The 19,078-nt window shown below is 53.1% G+C and overlaps 2 protein-coding genes across 2 annotated transcripts; both read right to left on the minus strand.

Annotated features, from left to right (window-relative positions):
* Window positions 1-8,575: 8,575 nt before the first annotated feature.
* Window positions 8,576-11,023, minus strand: LOC141735579 (adenosine 5'-monophosphoramidase HINT1-like). Its single transcript, XM_074568593.1, has 3 exons — window positions 10,868-11,023; window positions 9,728-9,832; window positions 8,576-8,915 (listed from the first exon to the last, which is right to left on the minus strand). The coding sequence occupies exons 2-3, from the start codon at window positions 9,794-9,796 to the stop codon at window positions 8,751-8,753; spliced, it is 234 nt and encodes a 77-aa protein (XP_074424694.1). The 5' UTR covers window positions 9,797-9,832; window positions 10,868-11,023; the 3' UTR covers window positions 8,576-8,750.
* Window positions 11,024-16,256: 5,233 nt separating this feature from the next.
* Window positions 16,257-18,662, minus strand: LOC141735654 (adenosine 5'-monophosphoramidase HINT1-like; the record flags this gene model as incomplete). Its single annotated transcript, XM_074568706.1, is given in 4 exon segments — window positions 16,257-16,595; window positions 17,408-17,512; window positions 18,536-18,565; window positions 18,567-18,662. Coding segments are annotated over 4 exon segments (396 nt in total), but the record flags the coding sequence as incomplete, so codon positions are not given.
* Window positions 18,663-19,078: the final 416 nt, after the last annotated feature.

Genomic DNA, 19,078 nt, shown 5'->3' on the forward strand with positions numbered 1-19,078 from the left:
TGTGGGGGTCTTAAAGATAGAATCCCAGATATCCTATCAGAATCTAGTTTCTTCTTTCCCTTACTTAGCCAATGTCCTAAGTATTTTACTTCCTGTTCTACAAACTGTAGTTTTGATTGGGACACCTTCAATCCCTTCTCCCCTAGAAAATTTAACAATTTAATAGTAGCTTCTCGGGTCCCCTCTTCAGTTTCTCCTGCTACTAATAAATCATCTACATATTGCAATAATTTTATCTCCTGGGGTAATGCAAAATCCTGTAAGATTTTCTCTAAAGTTTGCCCAAATAAATTTGGTGACTCCGTAAACCCCTGTGGTAATACCGTCCATCTTAATTGCTGTTTCCGTCCCGTTTCGGGGTCCTCCCACTCGAAAGCAAAATAATCTCTAGATCCCTCGTCCAGAGGACAGGCCCCAAAAGCGTCTTTCAAATCTATCACACTATACCAAGTATGTCTGGGAGAAATATAACTTAATAAAGTATAGGGATTTGCCACTACAGGGAATTTAGTAATCGTTCGCTGATTTACAGCTCTTAAATCCTGTACCATTCTGTATGACCCGTCCGGTTTCTTTACAGGGAGGATGGGTGTATTATGAGGTGACATACATGGTTCCAAGGTTCCTTTTTCCAAAAGTCTGTCAACTACAGGTTTTAATCCTTTTCGACCCTCCATGGGTATAGGGTATTGCTTGATTCTAATCGAACGATGTGGATCTATTATTTGAACGCTTATGGGGTTCATTTTTATTTTTCCAGTTTCCCCTTCTTTATACCACACCGAGGGGTTAATAGCTTCTTCATCCTCCTGTGTTGAAGTATATAATTTGATCTGCAGTTTGTTCCCCTGACTCTGAATGCTCAAGTTTAACTTCAAAATCAGATCCCTTCCTAGTAAATTGTATTCCGCTTCAGGGAGCAAAAGTAAGTCGTTAAGACAAATTTTCTTTTCTGTTTCTACTTCTACATCTTTCAAGATAGGGACTTTAAAAGGTTCTCCTTTTGCCCCGACTACTGACATATAATTCTTCCCTATCTCTATTCCTTTTGGAAGTTTCTGAATGGTTGATTTTTCAGCTCCTGTATCCACTAAAAATAAAACCTCCTCCTTATGGGGACCTATTAATAATTTTATCAAGGGCTCTGTTGATGTTGAAGTCCCCAAAAGATATAGCCCCTGACACCCCTATTCTTCTTTGAACATTTTCTCATCTTGTTCTCGCTTACGACAGTTCCTCTGAACACGTCCCCTCTTGTTACAGTAGTAACAGACAGGAATTGTGAATCTCTCCCTATGAGGCTGTCCTCTGGGTGTCTGCTCTATTCTTTTTTCCCTTTTCTCTCTAAACGGATTCTGATTTTTCTGACTTTCTTTTACTGCTGCTACAAAAATTTTTGCCTTTACTTTCTGTTTTTCTTCGTCCCTTCTAACATATACCTTCTGGGCTTCTCTAAGTAACTCCTCTAATCCTCTTTCTTGCCAGTCCTCAAGTTTTTCTAATTTCTTTCTTATATCCCCCCCAGGATTTGGCTACAAATTGTGTTCTAAGGAGTGCAGTCCCAGCCACTGTATTCGGATCAATTCCAGAATACATTTGCAGGCTTTTCCTCAACCTCTCCAACCATTCTGTAGGAGATTCGTCTTTTCCTTGTTGTTCATTAGACGCTTTATTAATGTTTTGCCCTCGGGGAACCGCTTCCCTTATTCCCTGTATTATTAATGTTCTCAAATCCCTCATGTTCTGTCTCCCTTGGGGTTGTTGATGATCCCAATGGGGATCCACATTTGGCCATTTATGATCTCCTGGGGGGTCCTGCCTGATTCTGTCTTTCCCAAATTCTCATTCCAGCTTGTCTAATCATTCCCTTTTCCTCAGCAGTAAATAAGATCCCTAAAATGGATTGTATTTCTTCCCAGGTATAAGTATTAGGTCCTAAAAATTGGTCTAGTTTTTCTGCTACTCCAAGGGGATCATCTAATAGGGTCCCCATTTCTTTCTTGAAATTCCTTACATCTGTGGTATTTAATGGAACTGCCACAAACCCGATGCCTCCCTGATTGCCTCCGAGGGGTACTTCTCGTAAGGGATATAGAGAAGCTCCCCCAGATGTGGCAGTTCTACTTCTCGTACATGCAGCTGGAGGTCGATCTAATTCCGGTGCTGTCGGTGGTGGAGGCAGGGGTAACGGTGGCACTGGTGGGGGTACTACGGCCCCTGGAGGGAGAGCCGCCGTCGGAGGAGGATTGTTAGGATATGGAGGTGGTAAGTTATCCAGTGGTTCCCCTTTATCATCTTTTTCCTTCCCTTTTTCGTCTTTGTTTCCTTCTTCTTTCTCAGACTTTTCATCCGTTTTTAATGTAAGTATTGAAGCCGGAAAAGGACGTGAAGTCCTGATCCATAATCCTGCATAATCACTTTCCTCCTGACTAAAAGGTTCCTTTGAATTAACATATAGATTTAAGGCCTGGCAAATCCAGTCTTCAAAGGATCCAAAAACAGGCCAAAAGACATGTGGTTTTAAAGGTTTCTTCGGCCATTCAATCATACAATAGTGAACTAATTTTAATTTACTTTTTCCTTTTCTGGGGCCCCTTTCATTCCAATTCCTAATCATTATTCCTAATGGACTTTCCAGTGGTATATCTGGTAATTTGCTCCCTTTCCTCTGGTCCTGGGTCTTCGATTTTGTCTGACCCATCTAGGAATTTTACTGTGGCAATTCCTACAGCCCTTGGTTACCAGTAAGAGTGTCTTGCAGGGGGTTTAGGACCTATCACCCACCCACGAATCCTATAGGAATCGCTTCGGTCCTTCACCGGCCAAGTCCCTCGCGGGAGATTGGAACCGCGGTTAGAAGACCTCCACAATCACTTCGGAACCAGGTTCCGTCTCAATCACACTCTTACACACAGGCAACCGAATCCCACCCAATCGAACGGTATACACTTTAAATAGTTACGACTCCGTCATCTTCGTTCGGATCTTCGCGCGCAGAATTACGGGTAAAATAAAATAAACTGCTGCAGCCGGCAAGGGAGCTCATAAAAATAAAAATCAAAATCTTTTCTTTGCTTGCCTTTACTCAGGTTCAGGATGGCATTAGTCCCGACCTGACCTGATCAGGAGCCACCTAATGGTGGGGCGCCCCTCCTAGATCAAGTCAGAATTCAGGAACTAAGACCATCCCGGACGAGCCCCCAAATTGTGATAAATGATTTAATCGCAAACAGGATTCCAATTAGAATTTATAATTTATTAAAGGAATAAAGGCAAGCAAACAGCGCTGGGTGTGCCGGGAGTCTCTGCCCAACCAAGACACACACCTTACAGACCCCATTTTTGGTTTATATCTCCTATACTAATACATATTCATAACTGTCTCTAAAATGGTTGGCCCTTGCCAAAAATGGGTGTATCCCCCCTCTTACAGGTCACTATGCAGATAACAACAGGACCGGTTTAAGTTGGTATTCTAGAATGTTCGCCAGGTGGCTCCTGCAAAACACAGACACGATAGACACACCGTCTCGTCTGCGGCCATACAGACAAAACAATCAAAGGTCACACTTCACCCTGTGGCCCTAACACTGTTCCACACTGACACGAATCAGTTAAGCACAATTCACATGTTGTTTAAATAAACTGCACTTTTTTAAGTAGCTAGTCGTTTTGGTTTCTCACTGAACGCGACCAAAGACTCGAGAGTGGCCGTGCTAGTTCATGAGCACGACTAGACTGAAGGTGCAGTCCACTATTAGTGTATCCAAATCGTAACAGTTTAATACATATTAAATGCGATTGGACTGATAGTGCTGAATTGGGCATCGCTCAGAATTTAAACCTAGCCGCACCTAGCCTCCCACCTCGGTGAGGAGTGTTAGAACGCAAGGGGGTTTATTTTCTGCCAAAACCGCTTTGCCCCTTTTCACGCAACAGTGGGGGGGCACAGATCGAGATAGGATTTGCGCTAAGCTGGGTAGGAGGCTCGTAGAAAAACAGGCAGTGCCCCCAAAGCTGCCCAAGGGTGGTCTCTGGTGCCCTGCACCCCCGGGGATAGTGAGCAATTTGATTGGTCTACACAACTGTATTGTAACATGTATAAACCCTGCTTTCCTCTGTAGCGGGCTAAGGATATCCTTAGCCGCCTTTGCGGCAAGGGCACGTTGTCGGCTCACGTTCAACTTGATGTCCACCAGGAGCCCCCCACGTCAGCAAAGCTGCTCTCCAGCCAGTCGGCCTCCAGCATCTACTGGTGCATGGGGTTGTTCCTCCCCAGTGCAGGACTTGCGTATGTTCAGGTTCCTCAGGTGGTCTCGAACCGGATCCTTTCCTACGATGGGAGGGACTTTGTTCCCCCAGTCCCTGCCTTGAGGTTCAGGGACTTGGGAGATGCGGGAACAGTGATTGCCGGCGACAACGGAGGAGAAAAATCCTTGAGTGCCTCGGCCTTCTCCATGTCGGTTGGCGCTAGCTCTCCTGTCTTACCTATCGGAGGGGGGTGGGGGTGGTGTGCGTTTTCTTTAGTCTTCCTTTTCTGACCAACGCACCTGTAGAAGCCCTTCTTATGATTCTTCTTCACATCCCTTGCCAAATTCAGCTCCAGCTGTGCCTTAGCTTTCCCGACCCCATCCCTATATTCTTCCCAGGATGCGTGTCTCTGCTTCCACCGCCTACGCATTTCCTCCTTGCGCTTCAGCTCGACCAGAAGGTCCTTACTCAGCCATGCTGGGCTCCTGCCTTCCTTGCCTGATTTCATAGAATCGTCTAGGTCGGAAGGGACCTTTAAGATCATCGAGTCCAACCATTAACCTAACGCTGCCAAAACCACCACCAAACCACGTCCCTAAGTGCCGCGTCTACCCGTCTTTTAAATACCTCCAGGGATGGTGATTCAACCACTTCCCTGGGCAGCCTGGTCCAACGTTCGATAACCCTTTCCGCGAAGAAATTTTTCCTAATATCCGTCCTAAACCTCCCCTGGCGCAACTCGAGGCCGTTTCCTCTCGTCCTATCGCCTGTTACTTGGGAGAAGAGACCAACCCCCGCCTCGCTACAGCCTCCTTTCCGGTAGTTGTAGAGAGCGATAAGGTCTCCCCTCAGCCTCCTTTACTCCAGGCTAAGCCACCCCAGTTCCCTCAGCCGCTCCTCATAAGCCTTGTGCTCCAGACCCCTCACCAGCTCCGTTGCCCTTCTCCGGACACGCTCCAGCACCTCCGTGTCTTTCTTGTAGTGAGAGGCCCAAAACTGAACACAGTATTCGAGGTGCGGCCTCAGCGGTGCTGAGTACAGGGGGACAGTCGCTTCCCCAGTCCTGCTCGCCACGCTATTCCTGATACAGGCCAGGATGCTGTTGGCCGCCTTGGCCACCTGGGCACACTGCTGGCTCACATTCAGACGGCTGTCTACCAATACCCCCAGGCTCTTTTCTGCCGGGCAGCTTTCCGGCCACTCTTCCCCAAGCCTGTAGCGTTGCACGGGGTTGTTGTGACCCAAGTGCAGGACCCGGCACTTGGCCTTGTTGAACCTCATACCATCGGCCTCGGCCCATCGATCCAGCCTGTCCAGATCCCTCTGTAGAGCCATCCTACCCTCAAGCAGATCGACGCTCCCGCCCAACTTGGTGTCGGCTGCAAACTTACTGAGTGAGGGTGCACTCGATCCCCTCGTCCAGGTCGTTGAGAAAGATATTAAACAGAACCGGCCCCGGTACTGAGCCCTGGGGAACACCACTTGTGACCGGCCGCCAACTGGATTTAACTCCATTCACCACAACTCTCTGGGCCCGGCCCTCCAGCCAGTTCTTTACCCAGCAAAGAGTACGCCCGTCCAAGCCACGAGCAGCCAGTTTTTCCAGGAGAACGCTGTGGGAAACGGTGTCAAAGGCTTTACTAAAGTCTAGGTAGACGAATTTCTATTTTCCCATTTCTTACGCGTGGGAATCGAGAGCTCTTGTGCTCGAAGAAAAAACGTCCTGAAAGAGCTGCCAGCTCCCTTCTGCTCCTTCTGCACAGGGGCTTCCAACTCCTCCTGTTTGTTACCTGTGCTGCGCGCAGTGGTATAGAGGCACTTCAGTTGGGCTGCCGACCGTGTCGCCTTTCTGGAGGATCAAGCCCCAAGTCCTTTGCGGCATTTCTCAGGGGTTCCCCTGTTGGTTCCTAACGCATCAGCAGCCCCTGGCTCTTCTCTGTTGCTCAGAACTCCATCCCCTTCCCCCGCTGAGCCTAGTTTAAAGCCCTCCTTGTAAGTCCGGCCAGCTTGTTGGCAAAGACCCTCTTGCCCCGCTTGGTCAGGCGAATCCCATCAGCTCCCAACAGACCCGGCTTCTCAAAGGTACACCCGTGATCACAGAAGCCAAAACCTCGCGTATGGCACCAGCTACGCAGCCAGGCATTCACCTGTTCAATTCGTCTCCTCCTTCCTGGACCCCTCCCTCTGACTGGGAGGAGAGAGGAGACCACCACCTGTGCTCCTGATCCTTTTAACATTGCTCCGAGGGACATAAAGTCTCTTTGGAGGGTTCTAAGTTGCCTCGTCAGACCCTACGCGGAATAGTAGGAGCGCATGATAACCTGCAGGGATCACCAGGCTCGGCAGCCTCTCGGCGACGCCACGGATGCGAGCCCCTGGTAGGCAGCAGACTTCTCGAGAGAAATCGCCTGGACGGCAAACGGGTGCGTCGGTGCCTCTCAGTAGGGGATCTCCAATTGCTAACACCTTACGTGCTTTTCTGGTGGCACTGGTTCTGATGCGGGCGGGAGGTTGGGTCAGCTTTGCGTGGTTGGCTTGGCCAAGTTAACCAAGCTCACACCCACCTCCTTATAGCTGTTCCTGGGTTTCCAACACGCGCACACAAAGAGCATCCAACAGGCTCCGCACATTTTCATCCCTTCGCACGCAGGAGTTCCGGTGCCTTGTCTCTTTCATTACCAAGTGAGAACAAAGGGAGACTAGAGCCCTCTGCTCACAAGAGCCTCTTATTGCTCAGAAAGAAGGCTTTTTCTCTTGGAATTTCCCCCCCTCGAAGCAACTGGATCCCCAGCGATTTCCCGACTTTCCTGTCTCCAAAACGTCCTGTCTCCAAAACCCCAGTCACTATCGTTCCTTAAAGCACCAACCCCCTTCAACACTTCTACATGGAGGAATCTGCCCTTTAGGCTTTGTGATGGATTGACCTCGGCCGGCTGTCAGGGGCCCGCCCAGCCGCTCTCTCACTGCCCCTCCTCAACAGGACAGGGGGAGAAAATAGGATGAAAAAGTTCCTTCAGGAAACATCCACCGGCCGGACCCACAGGCAGCAGGGAAATACCTGCCCCAGACAGCGCTTTGCCCTTTCTTCAATAGGTTTTCCCAGGGGCGCCCCCGGCTTCGCTGAGCCGCTCAGCTTTGGCCTGCGGCAAGTCCAGTGCCTAGCTGGCTGGCACCAGCTGCGTCCAGCACAGGGCAGACCCTGGCCTCTTCTCACACAGGCTACCCCCGCAGGCCGCACCTGGAGCGCCGTGTCCAGTTCTGGTCCCCACAATTCAAAAAAGAGACGCAGACCGACTGGGGAAGGTCCCAAGGAGGGCCGCAAAGATGACCAAAGGGCTGGAGAACCTGCCCTAGGAGGAAAGGCTGAAGGAGTTGGGTCTCTTCTCCCTTGCAGAAGAGAAGGCTCGCGGGGGAGGGAACCTCATCGCAGTCTGCCAGTACTTAAAGGGCGGCTACAAAGAAGAGGACGGAGGCTTTCCCACAAAAGGTCGGACGCAGCGTTCAAGGGCAACGAAGGATGGCCCTGCTTTCCCATGCCCGTCTCCCTTTTTTAATAGCTGTTAAAGAAAGATGAAGTTGGCTGTCTCCCTGCGACGTAGCTTTGGTTTGGGTCTGGCTGGGATGGAAGGTAACTTTCCCCACAGCAGCCCTCATAGTGCTGTGCTTCGTAGCTGTAGCTGGAAGGGTGTTGATAACACACCAGTGTTCTGGCTACTGCCGAGCAGTGCTCCCACAGCACGGAGGCTGTCTCTCCAGCCACCCCCACCCCCACAGTCCAGTAAGCTGGGGGTGGGCAAGAGGCTGGCAGGGGACACAGCCAGGACAGCTGACCCAAATGGACCAAGAGAGATATTCCACCGTGCTATGGAAGCACCACAGCTGCCATTCAGACCAATTGTTTTCTCCTACCACGTCCCTCCTCAGCAGAAAAGGGATTATCAACGGGGCCTTATCACGCAGCCCTTGATGAAGTGCTCCAACAGGAGTTGGATGCTTCCAACGCATTGCACTGTGCCGAAAGCACCCTTGTATGGCATGCCTGTAGCGTCGCATACAGTATTTTCTAAAGGTGTTGCAGCAGCAGCCGCCTACACTGGCTTTACGTACATTTGCGTACCGCTTCCAAAGAGCCAAGAGTCTGCTTCCTACAGGACGCAGGAGACTGCTAAGCCGTCCCAGCATCACGCTTCAAATGACTGGCCAAATCACTATCTATCTATAGAACACTGTTAACAGACCGACACAGTCCACGTACTTACACTCCGGGGAGACGCCGTTTTAACTTGCGGAACTATTTCCCTCAGTAAGACGCACAAGACGGAGGTGAGATCCCCATGCTAAATCTTTATTGTGCAACTGCTGCTCACAGCTTTTATTACCTTCCACAGACACGCGGCACAAAACATTCGACATCAACAGTGCCTAGATTGACGGGCAACAGACGAAATCCATTCAGCGGCGATTCGTACACGTGCAGCAGCTCTTGCGGTGCAAAAATCTCAGCCAGGCGGCCAGCCCAACCGACGGCCACCCAGAATACGTAGATGTACGTGACAGACAGGCTGCCCACCCTCGGGCCCTTCATCCGCAACCATCCGGAATCCATCGGTCAGGCCCAGGTGAGCAGCACGCTGCTTGCCAACAATCATTAAATGCCCAAGAAGCTGGAGAAGGAAGTACAAAACCATAAATAAGTAAAATAAAAAGCCACACACAAGAAGGGGAGAGGGCAGGGAGGGGAGGAATGAGAGCAGAGAAGCACCCAGAGAAACCAGTTAGCCAACTCCTAGCAATTCAACCACTGCGCTTCAAATTACTGTCTGTCCGCCTGCAACCGGCATTTCCCGAGCAAAGCTACAAAGACCGATTACGCACACTGTAGGGGGGGGGGAAAGAAAGAGGGCTACGCAACTGTTTTCAAGCTAGACAGTAACGGACTACAAAACAGCCACAGAAGCTAAGTTTGTCTCCGGGTTAAAGCCCCCCATTATCTCTTCAGGCAACATACGCAACTCGGGTGGAAAATAAGCTTCAGGCTGCCTTTTGCGTGGGTTTACAAAGTCTCTGAACTTGACTTTTATAGCCAAAAGCGAAGTATCCAGCACCTCTCGACCAGCTTTGCCCTTCCTCACCCCCGACCTGCCAAAAACCCCAAGCCCTCTTCTCCGTATTAGAAGAAGTACTACTCCTCCTCTTGCTCTAAACCGTGACAGTAGGCATCACCCTGCGCTCCAAAACAACACTGCATTTTGCACCAGGAGTACGTACCCAGGGATGAGCATTGCTTTATATCGCTACTTTCGGTCAAAAAGCTCAGCTCCATTACAAGCCAGAGAGAAAAGATTATAGCGCCAGAAAACCCAAACCAGCCTACCGTGCCCTATCAAGAGGAAAAGGGGGGATGGGAAAGAGTCTACTAAATTAGGAACTAACGACAGGTACAGTTTAGCGTACAGAAAGCTTCCACAGTACTTACACATTCACCAGGATCTTCTGCTTCGCATAACCTCATAATTGCCTCCTTAGGCATGGCTAGGAAAAGCATCGGAGCTTGGGGTGAAAGATCACGGAACGCAAGGCGCTGGAGGAAGAGTAAACAGTTAAAACATCACTGGCTTCAGAGAAAGGTAATAATAGCTTAAGCAAATCAATATGCCCCACTGAACTCCTACAGAAGCAGACTACCGGATACCCCAAACGCAAGCCGAAACGTTGATTTTTCTTACGCGATATTAATGCTTTCTGTACAAAAAAATACAACGTCTTTACAGAGCCCCCTCCAGAAGTGGGATTCAGCATGCAAGGTGATGGGGGCAAGGAGGCGGGCCAGTACTTCAGACTAGCGACCTCCAGTACGTTTTAATTTGGGTCGATCGTTTCCTAAGGATGACGAGTTTCTGGATTTACTTTTTTGGTAAAGAAAAATAAGAAAAGCTGTAACAATCCAGTTTGGGGGCGCAGAACCAAAGCCTAGCACAGCAGAGCTGTGAAATCTCTACAGTGCTATTAGGAGGCACATCAAGACCTGCGTTTCTCCTACGCAGAACTAACTCATTACGGTCACCACTCAGACGTTCACCGTTTACATACATACGCCTGGAATCCCCGAGGAGACTGACTGCGTGCGCTTAATCTAAGGTTTCAAGACTGTCGTCCTACACGAGGTAGGACCACTCGCATCCCTCGGCAGCAAACTTTGCACGACTTGCAGTGCCAAAGGGATATCACGCGGCAAACGTCTGCGGCTGCCACCAAGTGCCTTACCGTCAGAGGCCCTCCTCTACGCACGCGCGCACGCGACACGGCGGGGCTGGGAACCGAGGCGAGCCGGCCAGCACCAGCAACCCAGTACGCGCCGCGGCAGCCGGGGGCGGGGGGGCCGCACCGAAGAAGCGCGATGTTATAGGGATCGCGCAGTAGAGAGCGCCACAACCCAGAGAGGCCCCGTCCCTCCACCGCCCGCCCGCCCGCCCGCCCGCAGCAAGGCCGCCACCCGCCCTGCCGCGCTCCCGGGCACCGCGCAACGGGTCCTCGGCTCAGGGTGCCTGCGAGCGCGGGGGGAGGGGGGGACGGGGGGAGGGAGGAGGAACCGCGCTCAGAGCAAAGCCGCGGCTACCTCCTCGTCCTCGTAGGCGACGTTGGCGGGGAAGCGCCTTGCCGATGATCTTCCCGAAAACACTGCGGGTGGCGGCGGCACCAGGCCGGGCGGCCCGCGCCCCAATAAGCTCGTCGGCCACGACAACGCCCCTTGTCGCCCCCGCGCTTCCTCCACTCGGCCAGGCCCTCCGCGGCGCCCATTGGGCCGCCAGATGGCCGCCGGCCGATCCCGCGTCTCGATTGGCTGTCTCGTCTGTCGTTTTCGCTTGTCCCCGGCCCCCCGGCGGGTCCGCCCTCGTCGACCTGGTGCTTAGCGGGGCTCAGGGAGTTTGCGTGCCCTCGGGGCGCGGAGGGATCCGACCTGGGGGCGGAGGGAGAAGACGTTGGGCCAGTCCGCGGAGGGATCCGTGCCGTGTAGTGCTGCGACCCTGTGGGCGGGCGACGAGGTCTCAGAAGAGGCTGTTGTAGCTACAAGTACTATTGACTGTTATTTATTACCGCGTCAACTCCACCCCAAACGTGCTTGTGGCTTTTTGGTGCTGCTCCCTCCAGTCAAAGGACTGCTTTTGCCAGGGCAGGGCAGGCCTTAACTTTTCAGAACACTCCCCAGAACCGACAGAAGTTGCTCTCAATTGTTCCCTGCAAGCCCCGCTTGGATTGCAGACGTTTCTAAGCTGCGCGCCTCCTGGGAGAAAATACAATACAAAGCGTGTCTTCAGCACTGGTGGCTCGAGGGCTGTGGGTGTGGGTGTGTGTGGGGGGGCGCAGATCGAGATAGGATTTGCGCTAAGCTGGGTAGGAGGCTCGTAGAAAAACAGGCAGTGCCCCCAAAGCTGCCCAAGGGTGGTCTCTGGTGCCCTGCACCCCCGGGGATAGTGAGCAATTTGATTGGTCTACACAACTGTATTGTAACATGTATAAACCCTGCTTTCCTCTGTAGCGGGCTAAGGATATCCTTAGCCGCCTTTGCGGCAAGGGCACGTTGTCGGCTCACGTTCAACTTGATGTCCACCAGGAGCCCCCCACGTCAGCAAAGCTGCTCTCCAGCCAGTCGGCCTCCAGCATCTACTGGTGCATGGGGTTGTTCCTCCCCAGTGCAGGACTTGTGTATGTTCAGGTTCCTCAGGTGGTCTCGAACCGGATCCTTTCCTACGATGGGAGGGACTTTGTTCCCCCAGTCCCTGCCTTGAGGTTCAGGGACTTGAGAGATGCGGGAACGGTGATTGCCAGCGACAACGGAGGAGAAAAATCCTTGAGTGCCTCGGCCTTCTCCATGTCAGTTGGTGCTAGCTCTCCTGTCTTACCTATCGGAGGGGGGTGGGGGTGGTGTGCGTTTTCTTTAGTCTTCCTTTTCTGACCAACGCACCTGTAGAAGCCCTTCTTATGATTCTTCTTCACATCCCTTGCCAAACTCAGCTCCAGCTGTGCCTTAGCTTTCCCGACCCCATCCCTATATTCTTCCCAGGATGCGTGTCTCTGCTTCCACCGCCTACGCATTTCCTCCTTGCGCTTCAGCTCGACCAGAAGGTCCTTACTCAGCCATGCTGGGCTCCTGCCTTCCTTGCCTGATTTCATAGAATCGTCTAGGTCGGAAGGGACCTTTAAGATCATCGAGTCCAACCATTAACCTAACGCTGCCAAAACCACCACCAAACCACGTCCCTAAGCGCCGCGTCTACCCGTCTTTTAAATACCTCCAGGGATGGTGATTCAACCACTTCCCTGGGCAGCCTGGTCCAACGTTCGATAACCCTTTCCGCGAAGAAATTTTTCCTAATATCCGTCCTAAACCTCCCCTGGCGCAACTCGAGGCCGTTTCCTCTCGTCCTATCGCCTGTTACTTGGGAGAAGAGACCAACCCCCGCCTCGCTACAACCTCCTTTCCGGTAGTTGTAGAGAGCGATAAGGTCTCCCCTCAGCCTCCTTTACTCCAGGCTAAGCCACCCCAGTTCCCTCAGCCGCTCCTCATAAGCCTTGTGCTCCAGACCCCTCACCAGCTCCGTTGCCCTTCTCCGGACACGCTCCAGCACCTCCGTGTCTTTCTTGTAGTGAGAGGCCCAAAACTGAACACAGTATTCGAGGTGCGGCCTCAGCGGTGCTGAGTACAGGGGGACAGTCGCTTCCCCAGTCCTGCTCGCCACGCTATTCCTGATACAGGCCAGGATGCTGTTGGCCGCCTTGGCCACCTGGGCACACTGCTGGCTCACATTCAGACGGCTGTCTACCAATACCCCCAGGCTCTTTTCTGCCGGGCAGCTTTCCAGCCACTCTTCCCCAAGCCTGTAGCGTTGCACGGGGTTGTTGTGACCCAAGTGCAGGACCCGGCACTTGGCCTTGTTGAACCTCATACCATCGGCCTCGGCCCATCGATCCAGCCTGTCCAGATCCCTCTGTAGAGCCATCCTACCCTCAAGCAGATCGACGCTCCCGCCCAACTTGGTGTCGGCTGCAAACTTACTGAGTGAGGGTGCACTCGATCCCCTCGTCCAGGTCGTTGAGAAAGATATTAAACAGAACCGGCCCCGGTACTGAGCCCTGGGGAACACCACTTGTGACCGGCCGCCAACTGGATTTAACTCCGTTCACCACAACTCTCTGGGCCCGGCCCTCCAGCCAGTTCTTTACCCAGCAAAGAGTACGCCCGTCCAAGCCACGAGCAGCCAGTTTCTCCAGGAGAACGCTGTGGGAAACGGTGTCAAAGGCTTTACTAAAGTCTAGGTAGACGAATTTCTATTTTCCCATTTCTTACGCGTGGGAATCGAGAGCTCTTGTGCTCGAAGAAAAAACGTCCTGAAAGAGCTGCCAGCTCCCTTCTGCTCCTTCTGCACAGGGGCTTCCAACTCCTCCTGTTTGTTACCTGTGCTGCGCGCAGTGGTATAGAGGCACTTCAGTTGGGCTGCCGACCGTGTCGCCTTTCTGGAGGATCAAGCCCCAAGTCCTTTGCGGCATTTCTCAGGGGTTCCCCTGTTGGTTCCTAACGCATCAGCAGCCCCTGGCTCTTCTCTGTTGCTCAGAACTCCATCCCCTTCCCCCGCTGAGCCTAGTTTAAAGCCCTCCTTGTAAGTCCGGCCAGCTTGTTGGCAAAGACCCTCTTGCCCCGCTTGGTCAGGCGAATCCCATCAGCTCCCAACAGACCCGGCTTCTCAAAGGTACACCCGTGATCACAGAAGCCAAAACCTCGCGTATGGCACCAGCTACGCAGCCAGGCATTCACCTGTTCAATTCGTCTCCTCCTTCCTGGACCCCTCCCTCTGACTGGGAGGAGAGAGGAGACCACGACCTGTGCTCCTGATCCTTTTAACATTGCTCCGAGGGACATAAAGTCTCTTTGGAGGGTTCTAAGTTGCCTCGTCAGACCCTACGCGGAATAGTAGGAGCGCATGATAACCTGCAGGGATCACCAGGCTCGGCAGCCTCTCGGCGACGCCACGGATGCGAGCCCCTGGTAGGCAGCAGACTTCTCGAGAGAAATCGCCTGGACGGCAAACGGGTGCGTCGGTGCCTCTCAGTAGGGGATCTCCAATTGCTAACACCTTACGTGCTTTTCTGGTGGCACTGGTTCTGATGCGGGCGGGAGGTTGGGTCAGCTTTGCGTGGTTGGCTTGGCCAAGTTAACCAAGCTCACACCCACCTCCTTATAGCTGTTCCTGGGTTTCCAACACGCGCACACAAAGAGCATCCAACAGGCTCCGCACATTTTCATCCCTTCGCACGCAGGAGTTCCGGTGCCTTGTCTCTTTCATTACCAAGTGAGAACAAAGGGAGACTAGAGCCCTCTGCTCACAAGAGCCTCTTATTGCTCAGAAAGAAGGCTTTTTCTCTTGGAATTTCCCCCCCTCGAAGCAACTGGATCCCCAGCGATTTCCCGACTTTCCTGTCTCCAAAACGTCCTGTCTCCAAAACGTCCTGTCTCCAAAACCCCAGTCACTATCGTTCCTTAAAGCACCAACCCCCTTCAACACTTCTACATGGAGGAATCTGCCCTTTAGGCTTTGTGATGGATTGACCTCGGCCGGCTGTCAGGGGCCCGCCCAGCCGCTCTCTCACTGCCCCTCCTCAACAGGACAGGGGGAGAAAATAGGATGAAAAAGTTCCTTCAGGAAACATCCACCAGCCGGACCCACAGGCAGCAGGGAAATACCTGCCCCGGACAGCGCTTTGCCCTTTCTTCAATAGGTTTTCCCAGGGGCGCCCCCGGCTTCGCTGAGCTGCTCGGCTTTGGCCTGCGGCAAGTCCAGTGCCTAGCTGGCTGGCACCAGCTGCGTCCAGCACAGGGCAGACCCTGGCCTCTTCTCACACAGGCTACCCCCGCAGGCCGCACCTGGAGCGCCGTGTCCAGTTCTGGTCCCCACAATTCAAAAAAGAGACGCAGACCGACTGGGGAAGGTCCCAAGGAGGGCCGCAAAGATGACCAAAGGGCTGGAGAACCTGCCCTAGGAGGAAAGGCTGAAGGAGTTGGGTCTCTTCTCCCTTGCAGAAGAGAAGGCTCGCGGGGGAGGGAACCTCATCGCAGTCTGCCAGTACTTAAAGGGCGGCTACAAAGAAGAGGACGGAGGCTTTCCCACAAAAGGTCGGACGCAGCGTTCAAGGGCAACGAAGGATGGCCCTGCTTTCCCATGCCCGTCTCCCTTTTTTAATAGCTGTTAAAGAAAGATGAAGTTGGCTGTCTCCCTGCGACGTAGCTTTGGTTTGGGTCTGGCTGGGATGGAAGGTAACTTTCCCCACAGCAGCCCTCATAGTGCTGTGCTTCGTAGCTGTAGCTGGAAGGGTGTTGATAACACACCAGTGTTCTGGCTACTGCCGAGCAGTGCTCCCACAGCACGGAGGCTGTCTCTCCAGCCACCCCCACCCCCACAGTCCAGTAAGCTGGGGGTGGGCAAGAGGCTGGCAGGGGACACAGCCAGGACAGCTGACCCAAATGGACCAAGAGAGATATTCCACCGTGCTATGGAAGCACCACAGCTGCCATTCAGACCAATTGTTTTCTCCTACCACGTCCCTCCTCAGCAGAAAAGGGATTATCAACGGGGCCTTATCACGCAGCCCTTGATGAAGTGCTCCAACAGGAGTTGGATGCTTCCAACGCATTGCACTGTGCCGAAAGCACCCTTGTATGGCATGCCTGTAGCGTCGCATACAGTATTTTCTAAAGGTGTTGCAGCAGCAGCCGCCTACACTGGCTTTACGTACATTTGCGTACCGCTTCCAAAGAGCCAAGAGTCTGCTTCCTACAGGACGCAGGAGACTGCTAAGCCGTCCCAGCGTCACGCTTCAAATGACTGGCCAAATCACTATCTATCTATAGAACACTGTTAACAGACCGACACAGTCCACGTACTTACACTCCGGGGAGACGCCGTTTTAACTTGCGGAACTATTTCCCTCAGTAAGACGCACAAGACGGAGGTGAGATCCCCATGCTAAATCTTTATTGTGCAACTGCTGCTCACAGCTTTTATTACCTTCCACAGACACGCGGCACAAAACATTCGACATCAACAGTGCCTAGATCGACGGGCAACAGACGAAATCCATTCAGCGGCGATTTGTACACGTGCAGCAGCTCTTGCGGTGCAAAAATCTCAGCCAGGCGGCCAGCCCAACCGACGGCCACCCAGAATACGTAGATGTACGTGACAGACAGGCTGCCCACCCTCGGGCCCTTCATCCGCAACCATCCGGAATCCATCGGTCAGGCCCAGGTGAGCAGCACGCTGCTTGCCAACAATCATTAAATGCCCAAGAAGCTGGAGAAGGAAGTACAAAACCATAAATAAGTAAAATAAAAAGCCACACACAAGAAGGGGAGAGGGCAGGGAGGGGAGGAATGAGAGCAGAGAAGCACCCAGAGAAACCAGTTAGCCAACTCCTAGCAATTCAACCACTGCGCTTCAAATTACTGTCTGTCCGCCTGCAACCGGCATTTCCCGAGCAAAGCTACAAAGACCGATTACGCACACTGTAGGGGGGGGGGGAAGAAAGAGGGCTACGCAATTGTTTTCAAGCTAGACAGTAACGGACTACAAAACAGCCACAGAAGCTAAGTTTGTCTCCGGGTTAAAGCCCCCCGTTATCTCTTCAGGCAACATACGCAACTCGGGTGGAAAATAAGCTTCAGGCTGCCTTTTGCGTGGGTTTACAAAGTCTCTGAACTTGACTTTTATAGCCAAAAGCGAAGCATCCAGCACCTCTCGACCAGCTTTGCCCTTCCTCACCCCCGACCTGCCAAAAACCCCAAGCCCTCTTCTCCGTATTAGAAGAAGTACTACTCCTCCTCTTGCTCTAAACCGTGACAGTAGGCATCACCCTGCGCTCCAAAACAACACTGCATTTTGCACCAGGAGTACGTACCCAGGGATGAGCATTGCTTTATATCGCTACTTTCGGTCAAAAAGCTCAGCTCCATTACAAGCCAGAGAGAAAAGATTATAGCGCCAGAAAACCCAAACCAGCCTACCGTGCCCTATCAAGGGGAAAAGGGGGGATGGGAAAGAGTCTACTAAATTAGGAACTAACGACAGGTACAGTTTAGCGTACAGAAAGCTTCCACAGTACTTACACATTCACCAGGATCTTCTGCTTCGCATAACCTCATAATTGCCTCCTTAGGCATGGCTAGGAAAAGCGTCGGAGCTTGGGGTGAAAGATCACGGAACGCAAGGCGCTGGAGGAAGAGTAAACAGTTAAAACGTCATTGGCTTCAGAGAAAGGTAATAATAGCTTAAGCAAATCAATATGCCCCACTGAACTCCTACAGAAGCAGACTACCGGATACCCCAAACGCAAGCCGAAACGTTGATTTTTCTTACCCGATATTAATGCTTTCTGTACAAAAAAATACGTCGTCTTTACAGAGCCCCCTCCAGAAGTGGGATTCAGCATGCAAGGTGATGGGGGCAAGGAGGCGGGCCAGTACTTCAGACTAGCGACCTCCAGTACGTTTTAATTCGGGTCGATCGTTTCCTAAGGATGACGAGTTTCTGGATTTACTTTTTTGGTAAAGAAAAATAAGAAAAGCTGTAACAATCCAGTTTGGGGGCGCAGAACCAAAGCCTAGCACAGCAGAGCTGTGAAATCTCTACAGTGCTATTAGGAGGCACATCAAGACCTGCGTTTCTCCTACGCAGAACTAACTCATTACGGTCACCACTCAGACGTTCACCGTTTACATACATACGCCTGGAATCCCCGAGGAGACTGACTGCGTGCGCTTAATCTAAGGTTTCAAGACTGTCGTCCTACACGAGGTAGGACCACTCGCATCCCTCGGCAGCAAACTTTGCACGACTTGCAGTGCCAAAGGGATATCACGCGGCAAACGTCTGCGGCTGCCACCAAGTGCCTTACCGTCAGAGGCCCTCCTCTACGCACGCGCGCACGCGACACGGCGGGGCTGGGAACCGAGGCGAGCCGGCCAGCACCAGCAACCCAGTACGCGCCGCGGCAGCCGGGGGCGGGGGGGCCGCACCGAAGAAGCGCGATGTTATAGGGATCGCGCAGTAGAGAGCGCCACAACCCAGAGATGCCCCGTCCCTCCACCGCCCGCCCGCAGCAAGGCCGCCACCCGCCCTGCCGCGCTCCCGGGCACCGCGCAACGGGTCCTCGGCTCAGGGTGCCTGCGAGCGCGGGGGGAGGGGGGGACGGGGGGAGGGAGGAGGAACCGCGCTCAGAGCAAAGCCGCGGCTACCTCCTCGTCCTCGTAGGCGACGTTGGCGGGGAAGCGCCTTGCCGATGATCTTCCCGAAAACACTGCGGGTGGCGGCGGCACCAGGCCGGGCGGCCCGCGCCCCAATAAGCTCGTCGGCCACGACAACGCCCCTTGTCGCCCCCGCGCTTCCTCCACTCGGCCAGGCCCTCCGCGGCGCCCATTGGGCCGCCAGATGGCCGCCGGCCGATCCCGCGTCTCGATTGGCTGTCTCGTCTGTCGTTTTCGCTTGTCCCCGGCCCCCCGGCGGGTCCGCCCTCGTCGACCTGGTGCTTAGCGGGGCTCAGGGAGTTTGCGTGCCCTGGGGGCGCGGAGGGATCCGACCTGGGGGCGGAGGGAGAAGACGTTGGGCCAGTCCGCGGAGGGATCCGTGCCGTGTAGTGCTGCGACCCTGTGGGCGGGAGACGAGGTCTCAGAAGAGGCTGTTGTAGCTACAAGTACTATTGACTGTTATTTATTACCGCGTCAACTCCACCCCAAACGTGCTTGTGGCTTTTTGGTGCTGCTCCCTCCAGTCAAAGGACT

This window comes from Larus michahellis, chromosome W (genome assembly GCF_964199755.1).
Source record: "Larus michahellis chromosome W, bLarMic1.1, whole genome shotgun sequence".
NCBI classification, from domain to species: domain Eukaryota; kingdom Metazoa; phylum Chordata; class Aves; order Charadriiformes; family Laridae; genus Larus; species Larus michahellis.